The following is a 20,825-nucleotide window of genomic DNA, read 5'->3' on the forward strand; positions in this document are numbered from 1 at the left end:
CTATATGCTATCTGTAGAATGACATTAACCGCTGTTGGTAGTCCGCGGTGCACCGGAGATGCCGATGCGAACAGCTCTTTTGACGCCTTCAAGCTTCTTATCGAGTGTAACCTTTTCGAGCGCTTTCCACTAGACAAATACACTATAGAACATTACTGGCTAGGCTACGGTTTCTATCAAGGATAAACCAGGTATTATTTCTTATCAACAGGTTGAAGGCGCGAGCTTCCGAAATAGAGAGAAATATTTCTGTGATTTTATTAAAATAATTTCAGTTTTACTATGGTTGGCAGCTAAGCCGTTTCAATTCACTCACTCGTACGCGTAGACGGCACGTTTAAATTGCAAAAGTGTAAGAGCAAAATGTTTCAGAAGACGCGGCAAAGAAGTTAAGCAATCTTTCCTTCGATAGAGAATTTTGAATCTTCCAGCAAGATTAACGCTTCAAGCTGATTCACCACACAAGGCACAAACCACCCAGAATTAGATTAGAAGCAGTATTCTTGGTCTCATAGCTATAAACGATTTGTCATCTGGAACAACGGATTTCAATCCACTGGATGATAGTTTGTGGTCAGAGTTGGAGAACAATAGACAACCATTTCGAAAAAAAATTCACTCAAGACTTATGAACCCATCTTGCATACATCACTTTCTATATGTATTTTTTCCATAAAACAACTGTGTTTACCGAAAAATGCGACGAGTACAAGAAAAATCCACTTCTTGGTTCAAACATGCAAATTTCTCTTTTCCATGTCCAAAAATCACAGGCACTAATGGCACATTTTCGTTTTCACTGAATGCATTACACGCCAATCTTCCCATCGCACATCCTGCCACAGGTAAAATGCAAATGACGCTAACTTCAATTGTTGCAAAAAGCACACATTACACACGCTCCGGAGTGTGGCACTTAATTTCACCGATAATACACACAAAACCAGTAAGCATTAAGCCACTGAAAGCACAAAAAAGTCTGTGGAAAAAACGACCACACGCCGTGTTCCACCAGACCTCAGCCCGCTCCGAAATAAATCATAGAGGAAAACAGACGAAAAACACTTAACGTGAACGCCAACACGCTTGGGCAAAGGCCAAAGTGGCGCGCATCTTCCATTGCATGCGAACACTTACGAACTTGTAACGTGCGCTGCAGCGGCCGTTTGCATGCAACATGTCTGCCAGCAGACAGCAGCCATCAGCGAAGAGCCGTCAGTCGCCAGCCGGTGGCAGAGTGATGTCAAAAGGTTCATCGCGATTTCCTGCTTAACGCAATGGCAACAACAACACTTTTTGGCAACTGCCAGCAGCTGTTGCACGCCCTCGCATGTGCTTGGCCTCGCCCACTGCCAGCTGCCACCGACAATGTTTGCGTTTATTGAACCGTTGCGATGTCAACAGTGCTGTGTTGTTGTTGCTGTAAGTGTTTAACTCTCGTTGACATTGACAATGTGTCAACAACAGTCGGCGAATGGTGGCGCAGGAGCGGAGGAAAAGTGCCTAAAGCTCCGTTAGCTAAAATAATGACACCGCCGAAATTTATTGCTTTAATAATCGAAAATCTTGCCTCGCATACAGTCGGTAAGCCTAAGGTTTTCTCGCAGTTAACTTGTTGCACTTAACTAAAAATGCCGTTGGCGATGTAACGACTTGTTGCTGCGACTGCTGAAGATGCGCCGAACCGGTCATGCGACACTGTTGCACTTCCGGTCGCATGTTGCGCATTACCAATGCACATCGTGCTTTGGTGATCGATTGAAAAATTATTTTCACCATGGGAAGTTTTAAATAATTTGTTTGGCAGGGTTGCCAAGCATTGGCGGTTAGCTAAAATAATGACATCGCCAAGCATTTAGTGGGTTCAATTGAAGTTGGCAAGAAAAAGGCTAGGAAAGGTAACACGTTTCAGCGAATCGAACATACGAATATGCGAGCATATTTTGAAATTAAAACAAAGTCTCAAATCTACATATATTGGCTAAACCTCAACACTTGCCACCTCTAAAACTAAAAATTAGGTTCGGTTTTTGAAGATGCCTCTTTCTCTATTATCTCTGACGACCATGAACTGCAGCCCCTTGAGATATAGTTTAAAGGCGTTAGAGCTTTGAAGATGCCTATTTCTCTATTATCTCTGACGACCATGACCTGCTGCCTTTCGCAAAAAACGTGTTCCAAATAGTTTAGAGGAATCTTGCTAAGCCGACAATCTTTCGCAAGATAAAATAGACCGAATTTCCGGCTACAAAGTCCTTTGTAGGTGGGAATAATAATTCTTTCCGCAGTTAGAAATCTCCATCTTCTTTAGGTCACTATACTTAGAAGAGTCTAAAGATCTCTGGCAGCCTATATGCTTCTTTGTTTGAAGAGAATTTTAAATAGGCGGCTAAGTAAAAGTCCTTTCGTAAGATGTATACAATTCCTCTATACAATTCGATATTCATGAAAATTCTTAACCCTATCACTTGTCCAGGTAGCTATCACTTATCACCAGTCTCGAGTACCTACCATAGATCGATAGATAAACAGATTAAAAGTTGATCTATTGTGCTTTCTCCCGTTTTCGCAACACTTATTTTAAGCAAGTCAAATCAAGGAGGCTTAGTTAAGACCACATATCAAAATGTTCTGAATATGCATAGCATCAAAAATCCCAAGTTTTATGATAAAATTAAGAATTTCCATTCTGCAACACTAATGTTGCAATATCTTGAAATATAAAAGTCAACCTACGTATGTGCTCTGTTTTCTCTGCTCTTTGTTCACAGAAGCGATACAGATCCATGGAGCAGTAATATGATGATGTGATGAAACTCTCGAGGGAAAGTTATATTCGAATTAGCAATCCAGGAAAGTTAGGTCCTTCCTCAGTGGTTTTCAGAGGACTTCTCCAAGATCACTTTCCGTGTTTGCGATCTCTACTTGCAATTTTTTGACGAACTTTTACTCAGTTGTTCTCATTCCTTGCTAGGAGAATCTTCGTATTTCACACCAATATCGATCATTTTTATTCCCCATACAAAGTTGGCCACCCTGGCGACGGCCACAAAGTAATCAGTTATCATGAAAATTGATTTTTTTTAACTTAGAAGGCGATGAACCAGCGCACCTTGGAAATTTCGTAACCAGACGGCGCCTTGCAGCACAACGAGATACAAAATCTGTCATTAACCGAATAATATGCCACAATACAACAGCACACACTTGCCGCATAAGATAACTGGCAATATCAGCAACATTGCAAGGATGCATATGCCACAATAGCAATAACAATAACAATGTTGCAATGCAAAACAGATAATAAACAAATACGAAAGCATAATAAATAACATCCTCAAAAATTCGTGTGTGTATGTGTGTGTGCTGCATTGGCGAAGTGAAAGCGCTGCGTGACACCAGGCTAACACCAGGTTGCACTGCACCCACCACAGCCACAGCTGTTTGGGCAACCATTAGATGGCCAGCAGCGAAAGTTCAAAGGCAACAAGTTGCATAAGTAATGTCAATGGCGGACGGACACTCGTGATATCGTGGCTGATGAACGGCGCGCGTTTGGCGCAAAGCAAGTAACAAAACGTGTAATGAAATTCCAAAGGAAAATAACCAAAAAACTTAATAGAAATTGAGAAATTAAATAAATAAGTATGTATGTATGTATATGCGAGGGAATCGGAGAAGTGACGATTATGCAACTAATGAAGAAAGTAAATAGTATTTTAGTACCTGTACTTAATCTACACTTTGTAGGCAGTATGCGGCATGTTGCATAAGCATAAAGCATTATCAGCACGACGGGAAAATTTCTTCTCCCGCTTTAACATTTCCTCAGCATATTTTTATCTCGTTTAATCTCTGAGCACAGCGCTCATTGACGGGAAAATTAATTAACAATGCTTTATTGCAAATCACGGTATCACAGGTGTATATGAATATGCATGTGTATGTATACTTAAATGTATGTTTATTTATGCTTTATGATTTTTCGTAGTTGATGAATTTGTAATTAAATTACGAACCTATTAACATCAGCTCTTTATGAGCTTTCGATGTTGAAGTAATAAAGAGACATAGTGTCATTAACAACAATCGAACTTTAGCTGCTTTTACTTAAAGTCCATTAAAAGAAATTTGTTGTTAGTGAGTGCGGGTATCTTATGGCAGAAGGTCGTCTGATGATTTGGTCAACATACGATACAATCTTGTAGGCAAGATTGATATTCCCATTTTCCGTTTTAGACCTCTGATTTCTGTGAAATTTTTATGATCCTTTCTAATAATAAATCTCCTCATAAACATAAAAATTAATATTGACTTTGGATCGATTAATTAGCTGAAAATTTTTACATCATTTTTTATAACAAAAATAAAACTTGTGAAAAAATAGGATTTGAAATTTTCACAATTTTTGATCTCGAAACTCCCTTAATCACCAGAGAGAATTTCTATTGCCTCGTACGCTGACGATTGCACAATAATGACGTCGGGCAATGAAATCGATGGCAACGTTTATTTCTACGACCTTTCTCGCTTCGTCGCTGCATGGAATCTAACACTCTCCCCCACTAAATCGACAGCGACCACATTTACTAACTGTACCTTCGTACACACTTGACCTTAGTATAGAAGTCGATGGCGCTACAATTCCGACTGTCAATAACCCCAAGATTTTAAGTGTGACATTCGGCAGCCTGTGTTCCTCACGCGACCGCGATTATTGCCAAAGTACAGAACCGCAACAAAATCTTCAAGTTGTTAGCCAGCAGCACACGTAGAAAAGACAAACAACGTTGTTGGCAACATACAAGGCAATCGCCCATCGCTTTGATGCAGTGAGACCCAGACCCCCGCTACAAACATGTCAGAACACTGCACTCCACCATACAACGGGATGCCTCTTGATGTCTCTCATGGAACACCCACACAGTGAGGCCCGTATAATCCCAGTTAAGGAGCATAATGAACTCCTTTACAAGCAGTTTCTGCTGGCGTACTTTCGTAGAAATCATCTCTACAGTCACCTGCTGGAAGCGAAACCGTCTCTTAGGAGCATCAAGAGGTCCTTCCTCAACTACGTTGACAATATAAGATAGTACGCCGACCAGACTTCGAACGGAACAAACTTCAGACATACACTAACCGTCATTCACAGTGGCGTACTTGGAGTCAAACTACTTCCCATTGCAGACGACTTCTCGAGTTGCCGCCAGAATCGAGAGTGACCCCTGCGCAGCTTTGTTCTGAATATTGTAGCAGGTTAAACTCCTACTTATCCAGAATCGACCCTGACATATCAAATATATGTCCGGCGTGTAAAGAGTCCCCGCATGCTAACCTTACACCTCCTAACACCCCTCTCCCCATGGTCCAACCACGTCGAAACCGCACATTTTCTGGGTCTACCGTTGGATGACCTCGATGACAACTTATCTAATCCTTACCATCTTAACAGGAACAAGGTAACCGCTACAAAAACAACAACAACAACGTCTCTTGCGTTCTTGGACCCGATTTGGAAGTTTCCTTGGTGGAGAAGAGAGTTTCTATATGTAGAGATTAAAAAGTAGCGAGGAGGGGACACCACCCTGCAGAATCCTCTGTTTAAATATTCTCAGCTAATTGTTTTGATCTCATAATAGTATGAATGGTTGACAAAAGCTCTTTTTATTAATGGTCTAACTCCTCAGTCATTAAGTAAATAGCTGTATCTTCTAGTAGCGTTGTTAATTGATACTGTCAAAAGCTTTTGAAAAGCCCAACGCTACTAGCATGGATCTCTAACAAGTAGCCTCATGTATCTTCCGTACTGAGAGAAGAAGAATTATCGGGCGACAAGGCTTCCCAGGTTATCGGATTTCCCAGGTCTTAATAGTGAGACCACTCTTCCGATTTTCTACACACGGGTATGCAAAGATTGGTTAGAGACAGGCTGCGGACCTAGGTGAGGAGCCTTATACCTCTCGAGCTTGGATAATCATGCTTCAACATGTTTATACCATATAGGTCATTGTACTATGATGACTTGATCTTATGGATGACACCTTGAACCACTATCTTAGGAAAAGCAAGAGGTGTGAAGTTATTTAGCTTCAGGTAACACCTCTCTTTCCCCTGTCCGTCGAAAGTTGCTATATAAATCTTCGGCTAAAATGGCTCGTGGTTCTCTACGAGTCGGGTGAGGCATGACCATCGACCTGATTTTCATCCCAGTTATCTAGTCTCTTCGCATTGTGCAGTGATTTAACAGAGTCCCTAACTTTTTATTTCCTCCGCTCATGCTGATTTACCAGTTGCCGAACATCGAAATTGAAATCCCTTTTCACTGGGAGTTTCTTTGATAAAACAACTGTTTTGGCTGAGTAACTGGGCCTGACATCAGGAATTTTTAAGGCCAGTATAAAACGAACAGCAGCAGCGATCGTCTTGTGGTATCATGACCTGACTATCTATTTATTATTTTTCAGAAATTTTGTTTTCTCCTCTCCTAACACACTCTACTGCGATTAGGAAAGCTGAACTTAAGGCTTATGCAAAAGTTTCTAACATAATTCCTTAGACAAAATAAAAGAAATCGAAAAGTACTCTCCTGAATACACTGCATAAATTAATCAATGTGAGCCTTCATCACTACTCATAACTGACTCAGCACTATTTCATCGACCGCCCATTTTTCGGCTCTCCAACAACGAAAGTAACAATGAACCTTGCCGATAGAGAGTAAACACGCATGCGCAATGCTTTGAACACGTTATACACTTGCAGACATACATACATACGTATGTATATACTTACCTATATATGCATTGATTAGCCGTGCAGACGCATGTGCATCGCTAATTGCTGACATCTCACGCCTGCTGTCAGCGCAAGACCGCAGCGCAACGAAATGTGTGCAGCCGATTGCAGCCTCGTAACGGTGGCAATAAAATGTTAAGATGCAACTGCGGCGAATTGTCAAAACGTCAAACGTCGGATGAAATTTTGATTAATTGCCTGCTGAGGCGAAGGGGACCAAATGCAAACAAATATATACAGTTATGTGTGAATGTGTGTGTGTGCAACTAATTGCCAATAAAAGTGAAAATAATCGCTGTGTCTTGTGTCTCTCCGCAGAGACGCACCGTGCGACGCTTGCAACACGCTCCGACAAGCAAAATGTTGCCAACATAGCGGTGCGCAAGCTTTTTTCGATTTTTATGTTATTTTTTTTTATTTTTCCTTTTTATTTGTTTCTTTTTCGAGTATTCAATCAAAATCAAATAAACAAGCTGCTTTCTTTGTGTAGCGCCTGTTATTTTTTTAATATTAGTGAGTGTCTTTTGATAGCTTTGTTTACGAGGCACGCATGTTGCATGCCACATGAATAACTTGCAACAGTCGCTGGAAAAGTTTTATTAATTTTCAATAAATTGATAGCTAATGCGTTTTATTGCCAACGGCAAGAAGACTTTTCAAACCATTCATAGTTTTCATTCTCATTCTGCTGATTGGCAGTCACTTTTACTCTGACGGATGTGCGCAGACAATTGAGATTTCAATAAAGATAGCATTATTAGATGAAATCCACTTATGGCGCATGCGCACTTTTGCTTTTCTAAACTATAATATGGAGAGAGTGTCGTGATGGATTATGGTTAGCAGCAGTATGGAGGTTCTAAGCCCTGCCTGGGAGAGTCAGCGAAATATACAAGTATATGATTAAATACCGAACTTTGATGCAGATTTTATACGAAATTCAGGCATTGGATAAGCAGTACTTGTGAGCGAACTCTCTTCAAGCACAATTTTGTCTCAAAGGAACTTTACAAGAGTGCATATTTATCACTTCTGTTTTATCACATCTCTCGGGTGTCGATCTTAAAGTGAACGAGGTGTTCAATTAGCCCGAAAAAAGCATATTTTCCATTAATTTTCATCTCCAGATAGCTCAATTTTTTAAAATATTGATATCCGAAGATTGACGTTAAAGTGGTAGTAAAAAGAAAACAAACCAAAAATCTGGGCAAAAATGAAATATGTGACCTGGTCTACGAAAAGGGAGCTAACGTGCGAAAACTAGTTTTCAGGGAAAAGCTATTAAAAATAATCGTCAGCTTCTCGTTATCTCATTAATTGTTCTCCTTTTTTTGACACCTAAGCCCTCTTTCCGTAGACCAGGTCACATATATGGATTATTAGGTTGGCACTAAGAAATATATTGTTTAAGCTTTGATCCTCTGACAAAAATTAAAAGGATCGATTGTCAGGATTGCAAGAAAAATATATTTTTTTCTAATTTTCCTTGAAAAGTTAATTATATTGACGGATAGACTGTGACTTAATAATATATATGTATGTATAACTAACTATCTGACTAAAACTAAAAAAAGTCGAATGTTAGTGTGACAAAAGAGTTTCTTTTTCAATTTTCGTTTAAAAGTTAGTCATCTTGAAAGGAGGATCTCTTCGAACATAGTGCCCGTAGACATCGCCGGAAGGTGCATGACTGCGGAATTGACTATTAGACTCAGAGAATCTCAGTTCTTAAACGAACGCGTATCTGAACACTAGGATATCCTCCCACGCTTTGACTTCCTACCGGATCTATTAGATCATGAAGTCGCCAAACCAAACTCTGACGACTCTTTCTCTACCCATATACCTAAGAGTGAGTGAGGGGTGAGAAGAATCCGTTGGAGGAGCGGGACAGTGAGCTTCTTTACGAATGGGTCAAAGCTTGGTGGGAAAGTTGGTGGAGGAGTTTACTGTTAGGAGTTCTCTATCAACTCCAGTTTCAGACTTCCTGACTATTGGAGAGTCTTCCAAGCCGAGGTTTCAGTCATTAAGGAAGCAGTAGATCTGCTGCTCCGGGGACGCCAGATGCCATCTCCATAAGCTATATGGATGAAGAAGAAGTGGAAACAACTTAGCACTTCCCTCTTGATTATTCCGCGTTTGAGAGGTCAAGACTTAAACAAATGGGAGCGCATACCTTCTTCCTTGAAGGAGTTCTTCTTTCCTTTGGCTTCACAAAGGACTACATATACCAGTCCACGTGCGATCATCGATCAGCCATCTAACCTAACCTAGGGTGACAAAAAAACATATTTCGGTAAATTGGTTCTGAAATTACAAGCTTTGTTCTCTGCCAATATGGTACGCTTTTCACGGCTTAATTTATATATTTTCCATTTACAAGACGTTCTTCAAAGCAGAACAAATATACATATGTATGTATGTATAGAAAAATACTCTTATACATACATATGTAAGTATTCTATTGAGTGCTTTACAAAAGCAATGAAAGTAGAACATTTTATTTCATTCTTTTATAGTTTAACAACATATTAATTGTTGCTGCTGTTGTTGTTGTGATTGAAACTCACTCTGAACTCTTTGCACTGCGCGCATGCGCCAAGCAGCACTCACACCTCTACGCTTTCAACGAGGTGCAGAGGTGGCGAGGTGAAGCGCTGAACTTTTCACTCGCTTTCTCCGCGACGCGCGCCTCAAAGAGCCGCCTAAGCAGTTCTTAGTAGAATACTGCTCTTGATTGTATTTTATTGTTGTAGTTAAGAATTTTTATCGGCAACATAAGAAACTGTAATGAAAATGAAAAGCTTTTGACGCCAAACTTTTTTTGAATGTCTAAAGCACACAATAGCTTTAAAATACAAAAATTCTAAATTGATCACTGTGAGAAGAAAAGGCTACAAAAAACGCTCGAAACTCTTTTTGTTGTTAATAAAAACGCTAAAATATAATAGCGCCTTTGTTTACGACATCAAAATGTAAACAAAGTATCGTAAAGCGCTTTAAAAATGCCACATAAACGTGAATGAATCTCGGACTAAGTTGTTGTCAATTATAGAGGTCACTTTCGTGCTCTTGTTCTTTAGATGCTTTTTTTTTTTTTAAGTTCTTATTTTTTAATTCTAAGTCAAATGTCGATCAAACATTTTCAGTGGCTGTCAAATCTGCTTTTCCATATTGAATTCTATGAGTAGATTTTAGAAATCAAAATAGAATGGCCATGTAAGAACTAACGGTACTCATGCTTTAAGTGCTGAGCTTGATTTTCTTGTACTTTTTGCTTTAAGAGAACTTTCTCTTTATCCAAACGGAAATAAATTTATATATGTAAATTTTAGTTATTTGGAAGGGAGCATGTTTGAAATGACCATGGACCTTTCGAGGACTAAGCTCAGGCCGAAAATACGCTGGCGGTGCGATAAGTAATCGGCCTTCGAAAACCTTGGAAAATGGCGATTTATGTACTTCTCTAGGCAATCGATGTAGACCACTCCTTAGGTTAGATTAGGTTAAATGGCTGATTGAAGATCGCACGTGAACTGGTATACGTAGTCTTTTGTGAAGCCAAAGTACAGAGGAACTCCTGTGTTCGGACTTATAGATTAGCAAATACGCTTAGACATAAAGCCAAAAGGCTTTTGGGACAGTGCCAGTGCCGAAGGTGCACCAGCGCTGGCCAAGATTCCACGAAGCCCAGCTATCTAGTAATAGAACACAAGAGGATACGATGGCACCGACCCGCTCCCATTCTACCGATAGCGGCTTTAGGGTGTCTTTGCTTGGCAGCTCATCAGCTTTAAAATTTCCTGCGATTCCGCTATGGCCCGGCACTCATACCAGTCTTATCACAAAGACACACGATGATATTGATAGCGAGGTTAGGCACTCGTCGACCAACACCCTGGAAAAGAGTTCAAGGCTAGTATCGCCGCTGTGATATATGAGTGAATGGTTACTTTTCTGAAGGAGGCTGCACTCCAGAGCAGCAGATCTTCTGCTTCCTTGAGATAATAGAAAAGCATTTACCTTTATCAAAGAAGATTTTTTTCTGGGTATAGGCGTTAAATCGCCTCAATAATTCAGTATAGTAGAACCCTCTGAATATTTTGTACTTCTAATCAATGTAGATCACTCCTTGTAAATTCAAAAACGGAACCTTAGTTTGCCGACCGTTAGCATAATCATCTTCTTTCCGAACAGGTTCGTCGGGCGAATTTCACTATTTTGACTTATCTTGTTCTATGGTGTAAATTAGTACTTTGTAGACGAGCGACAAACATTTCTCTGAAGTATGTCGATGTCTGGAGTTAGCAAAACTCGTTGTTGTTGTTGTAACGGTTATCTAGACCCCGTTAGGATCATAAGGTTCACATAAGTTGTCATCGAGCTCATCCAACGATAGGACCAGGAACCATGTTGTTTCGACGGGATCGGACCATAGGGTGAGAGTTCAGATGTGTAAGGTTATTTGGGCATGCAAAGGTGTGGTTAGTGTCATGCGTGGATTTGTTGCACGCTGGACATAATTTAATATCTGGGGGTCGATTCTGGATAAGTAGGAGTTAACGATGCTACAGTATCCTGAACGAAGTTGCACAAAGGTCACTCTCGATTCTCGAGGCAACTCGAGCTTTTCGTATGCAATGGGTGGTGGTTTTACTGCAAGTACGCCATTCACTGAGAGAGAGTCAGTAATGGTGATGGCTCTACTGTGAATGGCGGTCAGTGCATGTCTGAAGCTAGTTGGGTCCAAAGTTTAGTCGGCGTACTGTATTATATCGACGTAGTTGAGGAAGGGCCTCTTGATGCTCCTAGGAGGCGATTCCGCATTAAACAGTTGACTGCAGAGATGAATTCTACGAAAGCACCCCATCAGAACTGAATGAAAGGAGTTCATTATGCTCCTTAACTGGGAGCATAAGGGTCTCAATGTGCAGATGTTGGATAGGAAATAACAAGAGGCATCCACTTATGGTGTTCTGATATGTCTGCAGCTTTCGCGTCAGCGTTTTATTGTATCTAGGCGACTATATTTGTGCGGCGTAGTTAAGGTATGAGTTATTGACTGCAAATTTAAGGTCAAGTCTGTACTCCTTCGTCCAATTAGTGAATATGGTCGCTGTGGATTTAATGGGGGAGAGTGTTTGATTCCATGCAGCGAGCAAGCGAGACATGTCGGAAAGATAACTGTTCACTTTCGCCAAAAATTTGCCGAAAAGCTTGCTTCCACAAGCTCAAAAACAAGACTATGAGTCCGATTCGGCTGAAATTTGGAAAGCCGTCGTCTAGGGAAATATACAAAAATATTGTTTTATTTTTAGCCAGTTGTTTTTAAGTACGCATCGAACCGATCTCGTTCTAGCAAAATTGACAGATTTTCTTGATATTTCAATAGCTGGTCATGTTATATATAAAACAATTTAAAAAAGTACATATGTATATGTATGAAAAATTGTTCTCTTTTCTCAACTAAACTTATATATTATGTTATGCTCCCCTTCTTCTCTATTCCACACAGGTTCTACAAAGAATCGATGATGTGTCATTAATGTGCGACAAACGCATTGCGAGTCTCAAGAAGTTGGCCGTCAAGCCACAAAGGCCGGTACAAACCGTTACGCCGGAGCCGGCAGTGCCCTTACAACCACAAGGCGGTGCACCGCATCTGCTGCGGCGCAAACATAAGGTAAGTGCAGCTAATGGAAATTCTTACAAACATAAAAAACAACAACAACAACAAAACAACAATGAGTAATAGTGTAGTCCAGCTATGACTTTCTAATATTCAGAAAAAACAGTTGCTTATTTAATTTAAAATTATGCAGAACAGCTGCAAGAACATAATAAATTAGTAGTCACTAAGCTTTAAGAATATGTGTGTTGTAACAAAAAACGAATAAAAAGCACGTGTTACATGTAGAGTCTACATTTTAGACCACAGACACACGCACTCATACTTACTACACACCAACTTTGTGCCAGTCTGTTCTCTTTCCACGCTTCGGTGCGGCCACTGAACGCCGCTGGTGGCAAAAGTCAGTTCTTTCTTTCCTCCACAAAATAAATGTTTACTTCATGCAGCCAAAAAGCATAATTAAATTTATGCACTGGTCAAATTAAAATTTTGTAAATTCATAAGCTCTCGGTACATTTTTAACTGAGATGCGTGCGAGAAGATATGGCACTGCAGCTAGTACTATTTGAAAGGCTATAAAATTGTTGTTCTATTTCCGTTTCGTGTTAATGTAACATTCATACATATATGTACACAAATCTAAGTATAGACCAGACATGCAGATGTATGTTAATAAGTATTATATTTTGATTATGAAAATTTCTGCGTAATAAAAAACATTTAAGATTTTGACCCAGTAAGCAGCGCAAGCAAGAAAACTGGAGCGTATACTTCATTTAAACAGAAAAAGTATTTACATACATATTGTATATTTACATAAACTCATAAGCATTAAGTATATGATTATATTTGATGAAAAAAACTTTACCTATAAAAAATAACGGAATTAAATTGTATTATTCACGATTACCATAGCCAAACGATTTTTTATGAAGCAGCTTTGATGTTCATTTTTCAAAAGGGTTTGGCCCCCGAGTACATAATTCTTGACCGAATAAAGAACCTAGTCAACTTCGAGTAGACCCATCCGATGGTTTTCAATTTCAATTGGATGAAGCATAAAAAACCAGAAGAAGAACTTTTATACGCTAAACCTAATCAACTCCCAACTCAGAACAGTGCCACGGAACTACCGGATTAAGAATTATTTCGTAGAATTTAAGAAGGGCCAGCCTAGTGATTTTTAGTTAGAAAAACAAGTATTTACACGCTACCAAAGTCTCTGATTATCATAGATGTAATATGGATAAAAACAGGACAGGATAGGAAAACAAGGAATTTTTCCCTTGTGATCTGACAAAAAATAAAGAAAAGACGCTTTTCATTTATTTTAGGTCGAAGTATTAAGACTGAAAATGATAAAATATATTTTCTACAACTTTTTCTTCTTCTTCTTTATTGGCGTAGACCCCGATTACGCGGTTATAGCCGACTTTGCAACAGCACACCAGTCGTACTTCCTGTTTGACGCCAATTGTAGATTCTTACTGTAGCCAGGTCCTTCTCCAACTGGTCTTTCCAAAGGAGTGGAGGTCTTCCTATTCCTCTGTTTTCCCCCGCGAGTACACCGGCGAACACTCTCAGAGCTTTAGTCGGACGACATGACCTAGCCAGCATAGACGGTGTCTCTTAATTCGCTGAACTATGTCATTGACATCGTATATCTCCTACAGTTCATCGTTCCACTGCAGTTTTCGTCGTTGCCAATACGCAAAAGACCATACATCTTCCGCCGAACCTTTCTCTCGAAAACTCGTAACGTTGTCGTGTTGTCATCATCCATGCCTCTGCACCATAAACGGAACGCGCATAATGAGTGACTTGTAGAGTTTGGTCTTTGTTCTTTGAAAGAGGATTTTACTTCTCAATCTAAAATAGCACCTGTTGGCAAGAGTTCGTTTCCGATGGATTTCGAGGCTGTCATTGTTGTTGGTGTTATTGCTGGTTCCAGATAGAGGAAATTATCTGCGACTTTGAAGTTATGACTGTCAACAGAGCCGTGGGAGCCAAGTCGCGAATGCGATGACTGTTTGTTAGATGACAGGAGATGTTTCGTCTTGCCTCGTTTACTGCCAAACCCATTTGCTTCGCTTCCTCCAATTCTTTTACTTATGGCTCAAGCGGCTCACGACTTCCATTCTCAGACCAAGTATCCTCTGTGTAGCCAAAAAACTTCCATTTGAAGACGAGCTAAAGTGAGAATGCGAAACGTCTTTCCCTAGAGTTGTATGCTGGGTTTGGAGCCCGCCACATAAAAAAACACCTTAAAAAAAAAGAAAAAAACAGCCTCGGATAAGATGACGACCGCTGCAATCGTATTAAGGATTCCTCCAGAACCAAGAGCAAAAAGAACTCGTTTCGAAAACAACATTTAGATTCAGTTTTCTCGAAAGTTTTATTGTACCAAATTTGGTATATAGAAGATCCAATCATTTCATTACAAGTGGAAATATATTAGCTTAGTCGAGGAAGGCAAGATTCTTTTAGTCTAAGGTTGTAAGGTCTAGTGGGACTTCTAACAAGTCAACAACAACAAGTTTGCTCCTCAACCTGAGGATCAGCAAACTAACCTGGGCCAACTTTACCTATATCAGTAGCTATTAAATCTTCTTGAACAATCGCTGTGGACTGTTTTACCTCTAGACGAACGTTATTTTGCCGCTGTTTAAAAAGCACTTCCAGGGTTAAGCAAGGAAAATTTTTTGCTTTATCAGTGTCAAAGCCAATATTATATACATATACAGATTATGATTCCTAAACTTGAGTGAAAATTGTTCTTATTTTTATGTTAAGAAGAATGGTTTAATAGGAAGAAATTCCCAAAAGCCCAAACTTTAAGTTTTAAGACACAACTTCAGCGCTTAGTCAGCTTAAAATCAAAATAAATTTATTTTTATTTATTTTTTCTTTTACAAAGTACATAAATTCTTTTTATGTGGTATATGTATGTATGTATAATAATATATACATATGTATATGTATGTATTTATAAGAATAACAATTCACATTTTTTCAAATTCATGGCGCACAACAACAACTATTACTGACCGCGATAACTTCTTCTTCTTATTTTTGTGGTTTATGAGTAATACGAGTACAAATTCTTCAATTGTTGTTATTATTACAAATTATATTTCTATATTCATTCTATAAACTGCTACACACTTACTTAAGTAAATATGCGTGTGAACGAGCGAAAAAAGGTTTACTTCTTAAAAGCAACTTCATTTCTTTTTGTGCAATATGTCACTGTGACTCAAAGATACTCATACTTGCGGCGCTGCAGCGCTCACTTCAGACGTTTTTTCACGGTTTCAGTGACTTATGCTGTGCGCCGTTGACCCAGTTAATAATAATAGCTGGCAGTGGTAGCCATATCTTGTAGACTCATATATGATTTGAGAAATTTATATGCTTACAACAATCAAGTCTGTCAAACAAAATGACCAGGCCAATTATGCTGGCGTTGGCTGTGGCGGCCAATGACATTGCACATTTCCACATACCGCTTTCTTGTTTCTCTCTTTGTTTTTTCTGGACAATATGACAGCCCAATTTCAATGTTACTCGCTTTGTTAGCGGCTTTAGGTCTCACTTAGTGATGTTTTAATAAAAAATAAATAGCCAAGAGATATTCTAAAGCTGTGTAGAGCACTGCGGGAACTATTTTGCTACATTCTACACTTCCTCACTTAAGCTTAGAAGCTGTTAAGACTGCCTGTCATGCTTAGTGAAGTAGTCAAAGGCGGTCATTTGGTCAATAAATGCTTGTGGTTGTTGAAGGAAAGGCTTGAAGATGCTTCGTGTATGTAGAGATATGTACGTGTGTACACTTAAATACATTGTATATGAGATTATACATATATGTATATATGTATATATATTGTTAGCCACCACTTTGTCAAGATGGTTTATAAGTTTTTGCTTATAACTGAAAAATTATTGCTGCTTTCATCATTCAGCGGCTCCAACAGCAACATATACTACAAATATATGTATACTTATACATATGCACATATGTATATATGTCTGTACATATGTTGTCAATTTGCCACACATTAGTTCCAACAAAAGTATACGATTTTCATTTTTCATAATTTACTCACAAATTGCATTTTTATAGATATGTACGTAGTAGTGTGTGTATATTTATGACGTCGTAGATTTCGTATATCATGTCAACATTAACATCATTACCACTTTAGTGGCATTATTATTCATTCTACTCACTCGCATTTGCCAGTCACTGCAATGGTAAGAGTTACTCGTTAACTTGAACTTTCAAGTGTCATGCAAACACTCAGCCATACTCGCACATATATACTTGTATGTACATACATACTTGTACATATAAGCGAGCTCATATGAGAGCTGTCGGCAACCAGTGCGTGGGCATTTTGCGGCTTTCTTGCACGCGCTGTAAAAATGTTTCGCCTCGAAGGGATGGTATTTCCTATGGCTGTATGCGTGTGAAAATCCGGCAATAACCGCAGATTAATGATAAGTACTTAAATGCAAACCTGTAATTATAATTAAGAAGGATTTGTAGGCGAACCACTTTGTTGGACAATAGCATTTCGGCAGCCTTCAGTATTTTCAGAAAATTTTTGTTTTTTTTTCAGTTTCCGCTCCTTGTTGCAGTGTCATGCACTAGATTGTAAGATAGTTTTGACGTCAGGTCTATAAATCCACATATCGTCACCAGTAATGTTGCGTTTGATGAATGTAGGGTTTTCAGCTACGGTCTCAAGCATCTCTTTTGCCAACTTTACTCGCCGTAGTTTCTACAAAAGATTCAGATATTTTGTTACGAATCTAACAGACCCAAACATTAACCAAAATATCTTGATTGTTCCATAAAAGATGTTAAGATCCTCTGCTAGCTCTCTGATGCCAACACGACATTGTAATTAATGTGGATGAACTACTAGCATAAAGGAAGTGTTCGATGCGTTAACGTCCACTGCTTTGTGCTGGTAGACTCCCCAAAACATTTCAACAACATTTTCAACTATTTCGTAGCCTTCTCCTTTTACTTAGCTTCTCGACGTCGAACCTCCTTTGTTCGCGGACAGACGTGCTTTGCTGTATCGGGCACGTATCTTCGATATAACAAGATAGCCGTCCGAGTCGATGTTAGGTCCTCGGAGCGTACGCACGTCAAAGACACTGGATACAACTTTTCGATCCGTAGACAGCCAAGTAGCTTGATGAATTTTCTTGTGCTAGTACTACAGACAACCACATTTCGTGCCTCTGAGTAGTCGATCAGCCTCAACCCGTTTGGAGAGGTTTCGCCATGGAGACTAAATTTTCCAACTTTTTTACCACTGATGCCTTCTTAGTCCACCCTGGCGTCGCCCATCACAAATCCCACTCCGAATTTGCACACCTTTATATGCCCACTGTAGTAAATGTCATAAAGATCTTCCATCTTTATTCCATCCTTCACATTTCTTAGACGGCGGTAGTAACAGCCTTTACTTTTACGAGGACACCATCGAACTGGACAGCGGCACCTTTCCAATGTAGCGACCGGACAATCCAGAAGCATGCCCTAAAATCATCGTCATTATTTCGTCTGTTGAGGTCGTCATCAAAAATCGGGTCTTTCAATGTTTTATACACATTTATATAGCGAGCCGCTTGTTTCAAGACCGACGCCTGCTCGCAGCCGCATCTTTGCTGAACAGACGCTGCATATAACTCTTAAACCGAATATGTCGAAGGGCTCCGCTGAAGCTTCCTCTTTTTCCAGGCTCCAGAAGGGAATGGCTACCGCATCTTACACAAGGGTTGCTCACGTTTCCAGGGTGCGAGACGGGGACGCAATATTAGGCTTGGATATAGCATAACTATACTCCAGTACACCCCAATAGTTAATTTAACGAGTTCAAAAATAAGTAATTATTCACATTTACAGAAATGCTAAGGCAAGTTTGAGCCAAGTAATCTATTTCAAAGATTTGGCGGCTGACTTTTATTTCATATATTCAATCAGATGACTCCATATGATATATATGTATTTAGTATATGAATATTTATGTGTATGGTATAACTGCTTGTCAGCATAATGCTAATTGTAAATTCAATGCCAAACTTGCGCTTTCGAAAGTGCTAATGAAAACACGCAAGCGGCCGCTTGCTTCGAAGCAGTAACTAGACTATACAAACATTAATATTATATATCTATATACTATATATACACAAATATAATACTAAGTGAGCACCAACAAAATTTGCTTTTCTGCAAAATAACAAATGACTTTATGCGCATCCCTAAATTTTCACAAATAAATTTCACTTTCAACTACGACAACATTTCACCGTTAAGTACCACTGTGATCCAGGCCTTTACTATGTTAAAGTACCTCAATTTTAGCTAAACAGAAAACAACAACAAATTATGCGAAAAATGTGGGGTGACAAACAATAAAAACAGATCTAAGTTCGTTATTAAGTTAGTGGAGTTCAAATGTCTGTCGGCTAGCAGGGTTACCACGAGCCTGCAGCGACTTCGTTTGCCCTTTATTGTTTCACGCAAATGTTTCTTCGCATATAAATTCGTTTTATTTAAAATTTACGACTAACTGCTGCTACGACCATCAGTGGTGGTTCAAATGTGTGTGTATATGTGCATATGTATGTATCTATGTATGTATGTTAGCATTATATATGGCTAACTTTAACAAACTTTCTTTGTTTTTCCGCTGGGACTTTAAGCCTACTTGTTTAGCATAAATACCCGCATACGCACATAAGACTACACAATTTCCCACTGCACATTGGCTACAATCTCACCTTCGTTTTAAAAATTCAAATATATGTACATATATAGTTTTGAGCATATACTTTTCTTCTTCTTCATTGGCGTAGACAGTGCTTACGCGGTTATACCCGCAAAACTCTCATCCAAGGCTATTGTTTTCTTTTCATTAGCACGTTTTTTTACGCGGCGGGTCCCAAACCCTTTGGAGAGATGGTTCGCCTTCTCTTTGGCTCGCGCAGAGGCTTCTTGGAGAACTTTCCTCACTTACATGAACTTCCACACATTACTCCATCCTCCTTGAGTATAAATAGTACATCTGTACCATGAACATTTATAGTCAGCAAATCCTTTTAACATTACTCATACATACATCAAGCTATTTTAAGTTCCACAGAACTCCTCGGGCTACCCAACTCAATTTCAGCGCTTAATAAATTGATTGAAATTTTGTTATTTATAATTTTCGAACTTTCACGCCAAACTCCGTAGGAAGCTTCATGGCTGATTGATGTAAGTTCGCTTAGGTTGGATTAGAAGGTTGATCCTAACAAGAATCTCTGAACGCATCGGTCCGTTGTAGTACCCAAAACTGCTATATATTGATCATAAAACCCCTCGTAAATCGACAAAGCACTTTGAGTCTATCAGTATCTCAAATGTGGCTAATATCTGTGTCGACTATGCCTCCTGATTCGCTGAAAGTAAGACAGCCCAGCTGTTTCAATTTTAGTCTTTCATCACGCGAGGTCCATTGATCCACTGCTTGAACGCAAAAGGACAAGGGGAGTTTAACTCTTTCGCAATCTGATGTAGCAAAAAGATGGGATAAAATTACATCGTATTGCGTGATCTGTTCGGTCGATTCCACTTTATCCAAGCAACCAAACAAGTCTGATAATGAAATAGCTTGATGTAATTGATAGCGAGGAGAGACTTCCCTACCAGCTTTGATCCATCAGCGAACAAATTCACTGCACCTCTTCTCCAGCAACTTCTTTCCGACCACACATCCATCGTCGGTATGTGAACGGAGATGATGTAAAATTTGTTGTTGTTATAATAACATAACATGTTAGAGCTTGAGAGTTGCGATACTTACAAGGACAGCTGAATGATTAGAAGGTCTAAGGGAAAAGCGTAGATAGGTTAGGTTATTTCAGTTGCTACGACCAAGAGGAGTAGTCATCCGTTAGGATGCCAGCGCTTGGCACGAATTTTAACAGATTCTGTGGTCTCACTATCGATACCTCCTCCAGTGCACCTTTCTGTGGGACCCCAGATGCTTACAGCGTAGTCTTGCCAATGCGGAACAAGTGTTCTTGATCTGTCAGCCCCATCCTGCGGGCGTATATCGCCACCAGACAATGACTAATTGATATTCCAATCATGTTCCAACGGTCTCTTCTATCGAGTGTGCACTTCCGATCTACCGTTTTGCACACGGCTTTTGCAGTTTTGCACCCAGGTAGCTCGTTCCATCGGGTTTTGATTTTCTTTACCATGCTTCTGTCGCGATCGTCGTATAAACAAAGTATGGATTGACGTTTTCGGATGTTAACCGTACACCATTCTTGGCACTCTCGTTCACTATTTCATTGCCCTCGTTATATTGCCTTTGTGATCTCGTAC

The 20,825-nt window shown here is 39.5% G+C and overlaps 1 protein-coding gene across 8 annotated transcripts in view; it reads left to right on the plus strand.

Moving 5' to 3' along the window:
* LOC120772138 (guanine nucleotide exchange factor DBS) overlaps positions 1 to 20,825 on the plus strand; it is a 179,075-nt gene that overhangs the window by 78,647 nt on the left and 79,603 nt on the right. For all 8 annotated transcript variants that reach the window (XM_040100558.1, XM_040100559.1, XM_040100560.1 and 5 more), the window contains exon 11: positions 12,311 to 12,478. In XM_040100558.1, the coding sequence (XP_039956492.1) occupies positions 12,311 to 12,478 (168 nt within the window). The remainder of the gene's footprint in view (positions 1 to 12,310; positions 12,479 to 20,825) is intronic.

The sequence above is a fragment of the Bactrocera tryoni genome, chromosome 3 (assembly GCF_016617805.1).
Source record: "Bactrocera tryoni isolate S06 chromosome 3, CSIRO_BtryS06_freeze2, whole genome shotgun sequence".
NCBI lineage: Eukaryota > Metazoa > Arthropoda > Insecta > Diptera > Tephritidae > Bactrocera > Bactrocera tryoni.